Below are 12,937 nucleotides of genomic sequence, written 5' to 3'. Positions count from 1 at the left end.
CTGCTGGGGGCTGTTGAGCCTACTCCCGGGGGCTGGGACCACGATTCAGGCTGGATGTGGGGGCAGGGGGTGAGGCGATGGACGAACGGTCGTTCCCGTTTTGGAGTCTGAGGGGTCCCCATGAGGGTCCTCATTTGCTCTGCAGGATGCCATTTTCTTGTAGCCCCATGTGCTGAGGAGATCTTTGCGGTGGCCTTCTCTAATAGGAATCAGAATGGGAGTTCCTGGAGGCGATTTTGTGGATGGAGCCCCTTCCTATACCCTGGGCTGTTTCTCAGATTCTCCCCTTTTGGATTGAGATATTTGCTAACACGTGCTGTGCAGACATTCTGGGCCTCCTGGTGCATCTTCGGTACAGTCTCTCTTGGGGGTCTCTCTCTCTGCTGGGGGTCTCTCCAGTGCGCTTTGGACTCCTGGGGGGGGGGGGGACGCTTTTAACAAAAAACAATAAAAGTCACTTTTTTTACCTTTTTGCTGACGGGTTCCCCTGGTGCAACATGGACCCTACAGATCATGTGTCCCCATCTGACCCCCCCCTCAAGGAGGTTGCAGGGCCTTCCGGACCCCAGCTGTCTATAGATGCCATTTCGGCGGTCCTGGAATCGATTGTGTCCCGGGTGAAGGTGACCTTTAGAGTTGCTAAGAAATTGCCTCCGCCTACCCCTGCCTCATCTGATGTCTGACTCATCCACTGCAGATGCCGATCTCCCTGCCGGGCCCGCGAACTTGCGCCCGCTCTCCTCTGACAGGGAGGATGACCTTTCTACCTCCACTGCCGCACAAGATAAGGTGCTGGTGGATGCACTGGTTGTATCTGTGTGTGAAAATGGAGGATGCGACGGAGGCACAGGTTACGTTTGGCACTCGCAAGCCATTCAGAGCGGCAAAGGTTTTTCCCTTTTCCACGTATTTTGACACCATGCTCAAATGGGACCCTGGGGTGCCTAAGCTAGCTGCTACCCTTTTGAGTAGTCCCTTATAAAGAAGTGCACTGTGCCACCTACAGGGGACCTACCGGTCTCGAGACTGAATAAAGCTACCATAATCCCAGTGGAGGATTCCCTGTCCTTTAAGGATCTGGCGGACAAGGCAGAGTCTGTGGCCCACGATATGTACTCCCTGGCGGGGTCTGCTTTAAGACCGGTGTTCACGGTTGCCCTTATCTCGCAAACTTTGATTGAATGGGCTAAGTTACTATGCCGTGACCTGGAAGGGAAAGAACTTCCCCCTCTGCCTTTGCGGAGCTGTTGTACCAGCTGATGCTGGGGCTGCAATTTGTTTGCGATGCCGCGCTGGATACTGCTCCCATATTGGGCCGACTGTTGGTTTCGGCAGTGGTCCTCCGGCGTATACTTTGGCTGAAGTGCTGGTCTGCGGATCAGACTTCAAAGAAGGCCTTTCCTGATCTACCTTTTCAAGGTGATCGCTTGTTTGGGGCTACTCTGGATGACATTCTAAAAAGTCTCACGGGTTATGAGTACCTCCCTCCCGCAGGCTAACAAGGGTAAGGACCCTCGTTGCAGACGGGGTCCCCCCTCCTCAGCACATGTTTGTGTGTTTTTTTTTTTTTTTTTTTTTTTTGTCCCTCAGGGTCAGTCGATAAGGCGAAGCCCTGCAAGATTCCCTCGGGCGGTTCCTAAAGACTCTGGTCTGACAATCAAAAAATCGAGTTTCTTCAGACCGGAGGACAAGGCCACCTTGGCCTGAAGCTGCGCCCTCGCCGTGTCTGGGGTGGGGGGGGCGTCTTTGCTGGTTTCCGGACCTGGGGCTGTCCTGGATACCAGACAAATAAGTTCAGGAGGTCATACGGTCTGGTTACAAAATCGAGTTTCGATCATTATCCATACAGCGGTAAGGTTTTTCTCTTCCAATGTGCGACTGTCCCCGGATCGCTAACAGGGTTTCTTTGGGGCAGTTCAGGATCTGATACAACAGGATGTAATAGTTCCGGTTCCATGCGTGGGATGTTTTCAGGGTTTTTATTCAAATGTGTTTACAGTTCCCAGGAAGGAAGGCAAGGTGAGTCCGATCCTGGACCTAAAGGCACTTTTGCTTCGTGCAAGTTCAAAAATTCAAGATGGAATCAGTTTGCACGGTGGTGGCTTCCTTGCATCAGGGGGATTTCCTGGCCTCCATGGACATCAGAGATGCCTACGTTCACATCGCAATATGTGCAGGACACCCAACGGTTTCTCTGTTTTGCTGTGGGAGAGGATCATCCGTTTGTGGCGTTACCCTTTGGTCTCGCCTCTGCTCCTCGGGTCTTCACAAAAGTGTTGGCTCCGGTCCTGGCGCTGTTGAGGCAGCGAGGGATATCAGTCCTGGGTTACCTGGATGATTTTCTTCTACATGCGGAGTCTCCTACGGTGCTGGAAAAAAAATTGGAGATACCATGAGAACTCTGGAGTAGTTCAGGTGGATTCTGAACCTTCAGAAGTCATCCTTGGTCCCTTCCATGAGACTGGACTATCTGGGCCTGACTTTGGACTCGTCTTCAGCCAGGGTTTCTTCCTCCTAAATATCTTCAAAAACTCCAGACCGTAGTTCAGCTGTTGCTGTCCAGCAAATGGTCGTCCCTTCGGACCTGTATGAGAGTTCTTGGACTGATGGTGTCCTCCTTTTGGGGAGGTCTCCTTTGCTCAATTCCACACAAGGATCCTCCAGAAGTAAATCCTTCCCATATGGAACAAGAATCCAAGTTCCCTGGACAACCAGATCCAGGTGACCAGGGAGTCCCTGGTATGGTGGCTTTGGTCCCCAATGCTCAAGCTAGGAAAATCCTTCCTCCCTGTGTATTGGATGATTGTCACCACGGATGCCAGTCTGTCCAGGTGGGGAGGGGTTCTCGGCAGGTTGTTGGCTCAACCCTTACAGCTTTGGAAATGGCAGGCATCCTTCAGTGGGCTGAACTTTGTTCCAGCTCACTCCGCTGTTCACATTCCAGGGGTGGAAAATTGGCAGGCAGATTACCTCGACCGGCCTTGGATGCAGGGGAATGGCCTCTCCATCTGTAGGTGTTCTGGCAGCTGTGCCGTCATTGGGGCACTCCAGATGTGGATCTGTTGGTGTCTCGGATCAACAAAGTGCAGAGGTTTGTGGCTTGCTCCTGGGACCCTCTGGCAGACGCGCTGGTGGCCTCATGGGGTCAGTATCGGCTGATGTATGCCTTTCCTCCCTCCTCATGTTGCTGCCAAGACTTCTTCACAGGATCAAGGCAGAAGGGATTCCGATCATTATTGTGGCTCCGGACTGGCCTCGCTGAGCTTGGTACTCCCACCTGGTCAGGCTAGTCGCAGACGCTTCTTGGAGGATTTACCGTCTCGGGGGGCCAATCTTCCATGCTGCTTTACGGTCGCTGGCTTTGACGGCTTGGCTGTTGAAAGCCATGTGCTGAAGGACGGGGATTGTCTGTTTCAGTGATTCCCACTTTGCTTAAAGCGACTTCTAGGAAGATTTATCATCGTACGTGGAAGTCGTATATTGCGTGGTGTGAGTCTCTTGGAGCTCCCCCTCGTGCTTATTCGTGGCTTGGATTTTGGCCTTCCTTCAAAGGGGAGTTGGTCAAAAGTTGGCCTTGAGTACTCTCAAGGGTCGGGTTCAGCCTTGACAGTTTTCTTCCAAAGGCCATTAGCCACCCATTCCCTGGTGCGTAACTTCATCCAGGTGGTGCGACATTTGGCACCTCCGGTGTGATCTGCATTACCACCTTGGGACCTTTAATTTGATGCTATCGGTTCTTCAGAAACCTCCTTTTTAAAGTATACTGGAGATTCCCCTGCTTACCTTATCCCTGAAGGTGGCCTTGTTGGTGGCTATTACGTCTGCATGCAGGGTGTCGAACTGGCGGCGTTGTCCTGTCATTCTCCCTATATGGTGGTTCACAGGGATAAAGTGGTACTTTGTCCGGATCCATCCTTCCTTCCGAAGGTGGTTTCCAGTTTTCACTTAAATGAGGACATCGTGTGTCCTAAGCCAAAACATCCTAAGGAATTTGCTCAAAGAAAGGGCTGCCTGCATCTGCTGCTACTATTTCCAGATGGATCTGACAGTGTGCAGGCTTATTCAATTAAGGGTCAGGTTCTTTCCCTGTTAAGGCGCATTCTACTCGGGCGCTTAGTGCTTCCTTTGCTTCAGGTTTGCAAGGTGGCTACCTGGTTGTCTGTTCATACCTTCAAAAAATTTTATAAGGTGGATGTGCTGGCATCTACAGATGCCTCTTTTTGGCTGCAAAGTTTTGCATGCTGCTGTTTAAGGGGGCCTTCCTTGAGGGTGTTGAGTTTTTTTTTTTTTTTTGGTCCTAATGTAATGTTCTAGTTTTCTGAGATACTGCATTTTTTTGGAGGTTTTCACTAGCTGTAAACCATAATCGTCAAAATTAAAGAAATGCTTGAGAAATATACCACTCAGTGTAATGCATCTTTAGGAGGTTCACATTTTGAATTGAGTTACTGAAATTAACATTTTGATTTTCTATATATGGAATGCACTGGTATGTTCTGTAGGGTTTTTTTTTTTTTTTTTTTCTTCTATGGAACTTGCTGCTCTTCTATATAAATTGCAGGCTTTTATAACAAACATGCAAGCTTCATGCTAAAAAAAAACTAAATGGAAGCAGCCTGCAAATGACGGAATACTGTGTATAAGCAAAAAGCTTGTACGATGGCAGAAATTTATAGACATTAATGGTATCTTTTTTTCACTTTTATTGCCTTTAGAAATATTATCTGTAAAAGTCCTACAATGCGTGGAAAGAAACCTTTAAAGAGGAGCGTTCCTGCTGAAGAAAGCAATGGTACTCCTGAGGTTAAAAAAGCTAAATGTAAGTATGAAAACCGTGCACAATATATTTGTATATGAACTTGCATGTCTTGGTATTACTTTCATTAAAGTGATTTTGGCTGGATAGTGCTTGGGCTATTGTTAGAGTTGCCATTTTACAAGGATCAGTTCACATTTGTGTTTTCTAAAGCGAGTCAAAGCTAGCTCACCACTTAGAGTCGCACAAGAACAGATTCAAAGGACAACTTTTTTTTTTTTTTTTTTTTTTTTTTTTTTGTTTTGTTCTGTTGGTTTTCACATTGGTGCCAATAGGTTGAACTGTTTTTGTGTTGTTGCTGTGATATATTTATAGTGGCCTGCAATTAGGATGCAGCTCACCTATAGCTGCCTTGATTCTGCTGTTTGCTTTATAGGCATATGCCAAATTATGTACTAATCCTAAGAATGCATAAGCTATGTTAAATATAAAGTGCAATGGATGTCCCAGGCTATTTTATTAACTGCAGATTCAGTAGTGGAAATAAAACTACTCAGATTTTGCTATATCAAGCAAGTGTTGTAAACTTGTAACGCAATTCAAGTCAACCCTCAGCCTAGACATGATGTCCCCTAATCCTTTTATCTACTTACACTAAATGTGGTTGTTCATGGTTTTTTGTTTTTTCCATTTAGCAATCAGGCTAAACTGGAAAAAAGCAAACCGACTCCTACATTCCTACATGCTTATGCATATATTCTTATGATTAAGGGGGGCAAATGAATAACGTGTTTTGTGTATGTTGGTGTGGGGTGTTTTTTTTTTTTTTTTTTTTTTTTGGTCCTTACATGTATTTTGCTTTTTTAAGTGGTCACTCATGGCTCTCACAACACTGTTGGTGGTTTGGTGCTTGCCCTTGGACAAGGTGATGTGGGTCAGTTGGGCCTTGGGGAAGATGTGATGGAACGAAAGAAACCAGCACGTGTACCGCTTGAAGAACCAATCGTACAGGCCGAGGCTGGGGGAATGCACACAGTTTGTCTTGCAGTATCTGGCAGTGTGAGTTTCTGATATTGTTGACCCAACAACTACCTAGCAAGTTTGTTGTTCAACCCTTCCTTATTTATGTGTATACTCTTTTGTGACTTCACAGATTTATACATTTGGCTGTAATGATGAAGGGGCACTTGGTCGGGACACATCAGAGGAGGGTTCAGAAACAGAACCTGGTAAAGTCCAGCTCCCAGAAAAAGTTGTACAGGTGTCAGCAGGGGATAGCCATACTGCTGCATTGACGGAAGATGGAAGAGTGTTCATCTTTGGCTCATTCAGGGTATGCAACCAGCATTTCTTAGCCCTTCACTTGCTCATATCATGATAGACCTTAAATATAAGCGTTTAATATAAAAGTGGTGGCAGTAGCAGTGAGTGCACATCCGAGCCTGTGACAGCGAGTACAAGAAAATGTGTCTGGTGCAGTAGCAGCCAGTGTATGTCAAAAGCATGAGTCCATGTTGGTGCAGCGGTGTCCAGTGCAAGTGTGTTTGATGCATTTGGAGGGTAGTGGCAGTGAGGTGGGTCATGTGCGTTGGTGCACTATTGACCAGAGGTGTCCTGCTCACCCAGGAGTTAAAGGGGGAGCCAGGCTTGCACTCCTTTATGCCTGGCCTATAGTAGTGTATGCACTGTGGTGGTGACCTTTTTTGTCATAACAGCCACTATTGACACGCATCTTTAACATAGTACTGCTGTAAACACTTCTGTCTGCAACAGGCATTGATAATCTGAGCAGAGGTGGTGCCTGTCAATCAAACCCAACCCTGGCAGTTTACATTTTTTTACTTAGGATAGCTTTTTAGTTGTGTACCTTCTACCCTTAATGATCTGTGGGCTCTCATGAAACTGCTTATACATACTTTTTTTACCGACATGCTTTGCCTACCTCCCCTAAATTACAGTGGCAGATTTCTAAGTTAATGTCACTGGACGTGCTACCCGGGAGCCAATGGAAATATCGGATGGGATGCCAACATCGCTGGATTCCAGGACAGGTAAGTGTCTTGATTAAGTCAGCAGCTACCCTGACTCTGCCTGGCTGGGCCGTCACTACAGTTGGGATCCATCACTACTTCGTAATGTCTGTTTTTGGCCCAGCCCTGGTAGTAGTGACAGCAATAATCTACGCATGTGCATTGGTTGTTGCCACGTTTCTAGACTTTTTTTTTTTTTTTTTTTTTTTTTTTTTTTTTAAAGGGTATTTGGGAAACCATGTACATACTTTACTGTGAAGGCAAACTGATTAATGGGCAATATTGCATATACAGTGGGGAAAAAATGTATTTGATCCCCCTGAAGATTTTGGAAGTTTGCCCACTTGCAAAAAAATAGGTGTAATTTAAATGATATAGACAGAATATCAACCAAAAATCCAGAAAAAACATGATACAAATGTGAGTAAGACATTTCTTGTAGTTAGTAACCCAGTTTGCACACATCCTAGGAGGGATTTTGGTCCACTCTTTACAGATCTTTCTTTTTCTAAATCCTTAAAGTGATTGTAAAGTTGTGCGTGTGTGGTGTTTATTTAAAAAAAAAAAAAAAAAAAACACGTTGTACTCACCACCTCTTGTGTAGTTGGTTTTGCACAAGCCAGTCTGGATCTTCCTTCTCGGATCCCTCTTTGCTGCTCCTAGCCCCTTCCTCCTGTCGAGTGCCCCCACAGCAAGCAGCTTGCTAGGGGGGCACCCGAGCTGAGCTGCAGCTCCGTTTGTCCCTTCAGACACGGAGCTGCCATTTGGCCCCATCCTCTCTCGCTCTCCTGATTATGAGGGGGGGAGCACACAGAAGACTTTTTATCTTCATGCATAGAATACATATAAATTTTGCCTTTACAACTCCTTAAGTTTTCTTGGCTTTCACTTGCTAACTCCAAGTTTCAGCTCCCTCCATAATTTTTCTATAGGTTTAAGCTTTTGAGACTGGCTAGGCCACTCTACGACCTTAATGTGCTTCTTCTTGTGCCACTCCTTTGTTGCCTTGGCTGTATGTTTTGGGTCATTGTCATGCTGAAAGACCCATCTTCTGTGTGGAAGAGGGAAGAAGGTTCTCATCCAAGATTTTACAATACATGGCCCATTGGCTCCTCAATGCAGCAAAGTTGGTCTGTACCTTTTTAGCACAGAAACAGCCCTAAAACCTAATGTTTCCACCCTCTTGCTTGACTGTAGGAATGGTGTTCTTAGATTCATAGTCAGCATTTTTCTTACTCCAAACATGGCAAGTACCCCTCAAGAAGGCACATGTACAGTCATACAGTATATAAATGATTCAGAGAAGGATTGGAAGAAAGTGCTGTGGTCAGGTGAGACCAAAATTCAGCTCTTTGGCATTAACTCGACTCTCCATGTTTGGAGGAAGAAAAATGCTAACTATGACCCTAAGAACACCATCCCTACAGTCAAGCATGGAGGTGGAAACATCCTGTTTGGGGCCGTTTCTCTGCTAAAGGTACAGGCGGACTTTGCCTCATTGAGGGGCCAATGGATGGGGCCATGTATTGTAAAATCTTTGAGAACCTTCTTCCCTCAGCCAGAACACTGAAGATGGGTCTGTCAGCATGACAATGACCCAAAACATACAGCCAAGGCAACAAAGGAGTAGCACAAGAAGATGCACATTATGGTCATGTGGCCTAGTCAGTCCTCAGACCCATAGAAAATGTATGTGGCCTAGTCAGTCCTCAGACCTTAATCCTATAGAAAATTTATGGAAGTAACTAAAACTTCAAGTTGCCAAGCGACAGCCAAGAATCCTTAACGATTTAGAGAAGATCTGTAAAGAGTGGACCAAAATCTCTCCCGAGATGTGTGGAAACCTGTCCCCAACTACAAGAAACATCTTACCTCAGTTCTTGGTGGAGAAACCCTGGTTGGCAAGCACAAAGTCAAGTTTTGCTTGGGGATCAAATGCTTATTTTACTCGCTGAACTGCAACCTATTTTATAGCATTTGTTTTATGCGTTTATGGATTTTTGGTTGTTATTCTGTCACTATCATTTTAAAATGCACCCATGATAAAATTGATAGATCCTTGATTTCTTTGTTAGTGGGCAAACTTACAAATTCTGCAGGGGATCAAATCTATTTTCCCCACTATATATGCAGCCATATATTTGTAGCACCATCTTCGCTCCTATTACGACTCTTGATGGGACATCTCTGCGCATGTGTGATGGCTGTAAAAGCTTGATCACTTTAGCTCCTTTTTAATGAGGTAACCACCAGCCCTATTTGGCAGAACCCACCCACTCTTGGGGAAAAGTCCATGGTGGTGGTGGTGGTGGTGTTTTTTTTTTTTCGTTTTTAATAAAAAAAAAAAAAAAACTCTCTAACCAATTGATCCAATGTGTCTTGTATAAATGATACTTATAGGTAATAATGGTAATCTAAGGTGGAAACTACCTTCTTTCCTAGAATAACTAGGAAAAATGTATAAAATGTAGTGTCATGGTTGCTTAAAACTGTTTGTTTATTTTCCTATTTGCTAATAGGATAACAACGGTGTTATTGGGTTACTGGAGCCTATGAAGAAGAGTATGGTTCCAGTACAGGTCCAAATAGATGCTCCTGTAGTGAAAATAGCATCAGGTGAGTAGACTAAAAGGCTTATTCATAAATGCAGCTTGGCTTCTGCTAGCAAGAATTTGTGGTGGAGAAACTTCTGCTTCATGCACATGTTGTACATATGGCCAGATTTGTACCCTGTAGTTAATGAGATTAGAGCTTCTAACCTTTGCTATTGACCTGTGTGTGTGCATTTAGCTGAATCTAAACTGGGAATGGTCCTGCAGTCTTCTGTGACCTGTCCCAGAAGGTTGGGGGGTGGATAACTTTGTTTGTCACCTAGGTGGTAGGAGCAGGTACCTGCTAAAACTAGGAACCTTTAAGGTGAAGTTCCGCTTCTTTGATTTTACTGTGTTGGTTTATAGACATAGTGCAATATACTGTATCTGTTTGCACTACATTGATAATCATCATACACCTTTATAATGTAAACTAAACTTAGTTAAGGAATAGCTTTTTTTTTTTTTTTTTTTTTTTCAGAGGTTTTTAATGTAACTTTTTGAATGTGTTTCTCCCCCCCCTTCTCAGGAAATGACCACCTTGTGATGCTTACCGTGGACGGTGATCTGTACACATTAGGATGTGGCGAACAGGGACAGCTGGGCCGTGTACCTGAGAGATTTACTAACCGTGGAGGACGCAAGGGCCTAGGTTGGGAAATTTGTGCAAACTTCAAATTGTTGCTGTGAATTTCGTTCCAAAGAAATGAAAATGGGGAAAACACGAAAGCCACATTCCAAATCCACTGCAACACTCACAGTGCCCCTATACTTTACATTTTTTTCCCTTTATATTCATTATATTGAAAACATGGTGTCATAAGCACCCAATATGTTTACAGATAATGGCAAAGCTTTCAGGAACTTTCTGCTTCCAAAGGAGCAGTTTTGCAAATGTTTTCTGTATAACTTGGGGCTTACCTACGGAGACGTTTGATTTGTTTGCGTTGGAACTGCATTTCTACTTCAAATCAGTTAAAAGCAGAAGCAACTCTTGGAGTAATGGTAAGGTGCAGAGAAGCTCCTGAAAGCATACATTTGACTTGCTTCGAAGTTTGTCCGTGTACATTGGCCCCTAAAGATTAGTAATGTGCTTTTTGCACAGATCAAATTTAAAGTATCGTTCGATGTAAAGTTGAGAGAGGACGGCAGAAATTTAAATTCTAAGTCAGTCATTCAAAATTGCACTTTACCTGAATTAGTGGGATTCATGCAAATATTACCAAATCTCATATTTTGCATGTAAATATTTTTTAATTATTTTTCTTGCTAAAAATCCAAACCTAGGCAGATCACATGGTTCCTGGCTACCAATCATTACTGCTTAGTGTTTTAAGTAGTTGATTAAACAGGATCAAGACTACCTAAATATGATTACCTTGTGACTGTTTTAATTAACACACGTTGACAAGATGGGTTACCTAAACCTTCTTTCTCTTTCGTCCACCGACAGACGTAGCTGCTGCTTTAAATCATAGATGGATGGGTAATATGCCCCTCCCTCTAGGAGTGACCAGGTAGAGCCAAATGCTTTCACATGCCCAGGGGGGTGGGGTCCCTGGGTTATTACCCCTGGCCTCACCGTTGCATCTTTAGTTTTAGTGGCCTGGTCTTAGCAAACTCCATGAAGTTCTATTTGGCTCCCCCCAGGAGGTCTCCGTTACCTCCTTGGGACCTTAATTTGGTTCTATCGGTTCTTCAGAAATCTCCTTTCAAGAACATAAGACACATTTCCTTGTTCACCTTGTCATAGAAAGTTGCCTTTTTGGTGGCTATCACCTCTGCGTGCAGGGTTTCTGAACTAGTGGCGCTATCTTGCCGCTCTCCTTATCTGGTAATACACGGGGATAAGGCGATGTTACGGCCTAATCCTTCGTTTCTTCCTAAGGTGGTTTCAGACTTCCATCTGAATGAAGACCTAGTTCTTCCTTCACTCTGTCCGAAACCTTCACATCCTACGGAAATTGCCTTGCATTGCTTGGATGTGGTTCGGGCGATACGGGTGTATCTGGAGACTGAGTCCTTTCGTAAGTCAGACTCGGTTTGTGAATACAGATGGACCCCGTAAGGGTCAGGCTGCATCTGCGGCGACCATCTCTAGATGGATCAGACAGACAATGGTGAAGGCGTATTCTCTTAAGGGCAAGGCTCCTCCTTTCCCTGTCACGGCTCTCTCTACGCGGATGTTGAGTGCCTCTTGGGCTTTCCGCCACCAAGGCAGCCACTTGGTCGTCTGTACATACATTCACCAAGTTTTACTGAGTGGATGTTTTGGCATCCTCAGATGCGTCCTTTGGCCGCAAGGTTTTGTAGGCCACCTTTTAAGGGGCAGTCTACTTTTCCTTCTCCTTTATGGTTTTGCTACAATTGAGCCAAAGTTGTTTGTTGGGCTTCATATTATATACAGGTCCCTCTCAAAAAATTAGCATATTGTGATAAAGTTCATTATTTTCTGTAATGTACTGATAAACATTAGACTTTCATATATTTTAGATTCATTACACACAACTGAAGTAGTACAAGCCTTTTATTTTAATATTGATGATTTTGGCATACAGCTCATGAAAAACCAAAATTCCTATCTCAAAAAATTAGCATATTTCATCCGACCAATAAAAAAAGTGTTTTTAATACAAAAAAAGTCAACCTTCAAATAATTATGTTCAGTTATGCACTCAATACTTGGTCGGGAATCCTTTTGCAGAAATAACTGCTTCAATGCGGCGTGGCATGGAGGCAATAAGCCTGTGGCACTGCTGAAGTGTTATGGAGGCCCAGGATGCTTCGATAGCGGCCTTGAGCTCATCTAGAGTGTTGGGTCTTGCGTCTCAACTTTCTCTTCACAACATCCCACAGATTCTCTATGGGGTTCAGGTCAGGAGAGTTGGCAGGCCAATTGAGCACAGTAATACCATGGTCAGTAAACCATTTACCAGTGATTTTGGCACTGTGAGCAGGTGCCAGGTCGTGCTGAAAAATGAAATCTTCATCTCCATAAAGCTTTTCAGCAGATGGAAGCATGAAGTGCTCCAAAATCTCCTGATAGCTAGCTGCACTGACCCTGCCCTTGATAAAACACAGTGGACCAACACCAGCAGCTGACATGGCACCTCAGACCATCACTGACTGAGGGTACTTGACACTGGACTTCAGGCATTTTGGCATTTCCCTCTCCCCAGTCTTCCTCCAGACTCTGGCACCTTGATTTCTGAATGACATGCAAAATTTGCTTTCATCCGAAAAAAGTACTTTGGACCACTGAGCAAAAGTCCAGTGCTGCTTCTCTGTAGCCCAGGTCAGGCGCTTCTGCCGCTGTTTCTGGTTCAAAAGTGGCTTGACCTGGGGAATGCGGCACCTGTAGCCCATTTCCTGCACATGACTGTACGCAGTGGCTCTAGATGTTTCTACTCCAGACTCAGTCCACTGCTTCCGCAGGTCCCCCAAGGTCTGGAATCGGTCCTTCTCCACAATCTTCCTCAGGGTCCGGTCACCTCTTCTCGTTGTGCAGCGTTTTCTGCCACACTTTTTCCTTCCCACAGACTTCCCACTGAGGTGCCTTG

The 12,937-nt window shown here is 44.9% G+C and overlaps 1 protein-coding gene and 1 long non-coding RNA gene across 2 annotated transcripts in view; both read left to right on the top strand.

The window, feature by feature from the left end:
* Window positions 1–12,937, top strand: part of LOC309546218 — a 1,099,142-nt gene that overhangs the window by 36,065 nt on the left and 1,050,140 nt on the right. The gene's annotated exons all lie outside the window — the stretch shown is intronic.
* RCC1 (regulator of chromosome condensation 1) overlaps window positions 1–12,937 on the top strand; it is a 30,318-nt gene that overhangs the window by 10,299 nt on the left and 7,082 nt on the right. Inside the window, exons 2-6 of the mRNA XM_082245771.1 lie at window positions 4,734–4,819; window positions 5,625–5,815; window positions 5,910–6,089; window positions 9,306–9,402; window positions 9,907–10,029. Coding sequence (XP_082101897.1) covers window positions 4,741–4,819; window positions 5,625–5,815; window positions 5,910–6,089; window positions 9,306–9,402; window positions 9,907–10,029 — 670 coding nt within the window. The 5' untranslated portion in view covers window positions 4,734–4,740. The remainder of the gene's footprint in view (window positions 1–4,733; window positions 4,820–5,624; window positions 5,816–5,909; window positions 6,090–9,305; window positions 9,403–9,906; window positions 10,030–12,937) is intronic.

Source organism: Pelophylax lessonae (genome assembly GCF_965119305.1).
Source record: "Pelophylax lessonae genome assembly, chromosome: 2".
Lineage (NCBI taxonomy): Eukaryota > Metazoa > Chordata > Amphibia > Anura > Ranidae > Pelophylax > Pelophylax lessonae.
The sequence above is the reverse complement of the archived record's forward strand: the minus strand, read 5'-3'. Positions and strand labels throughout refer to the sequence as shown.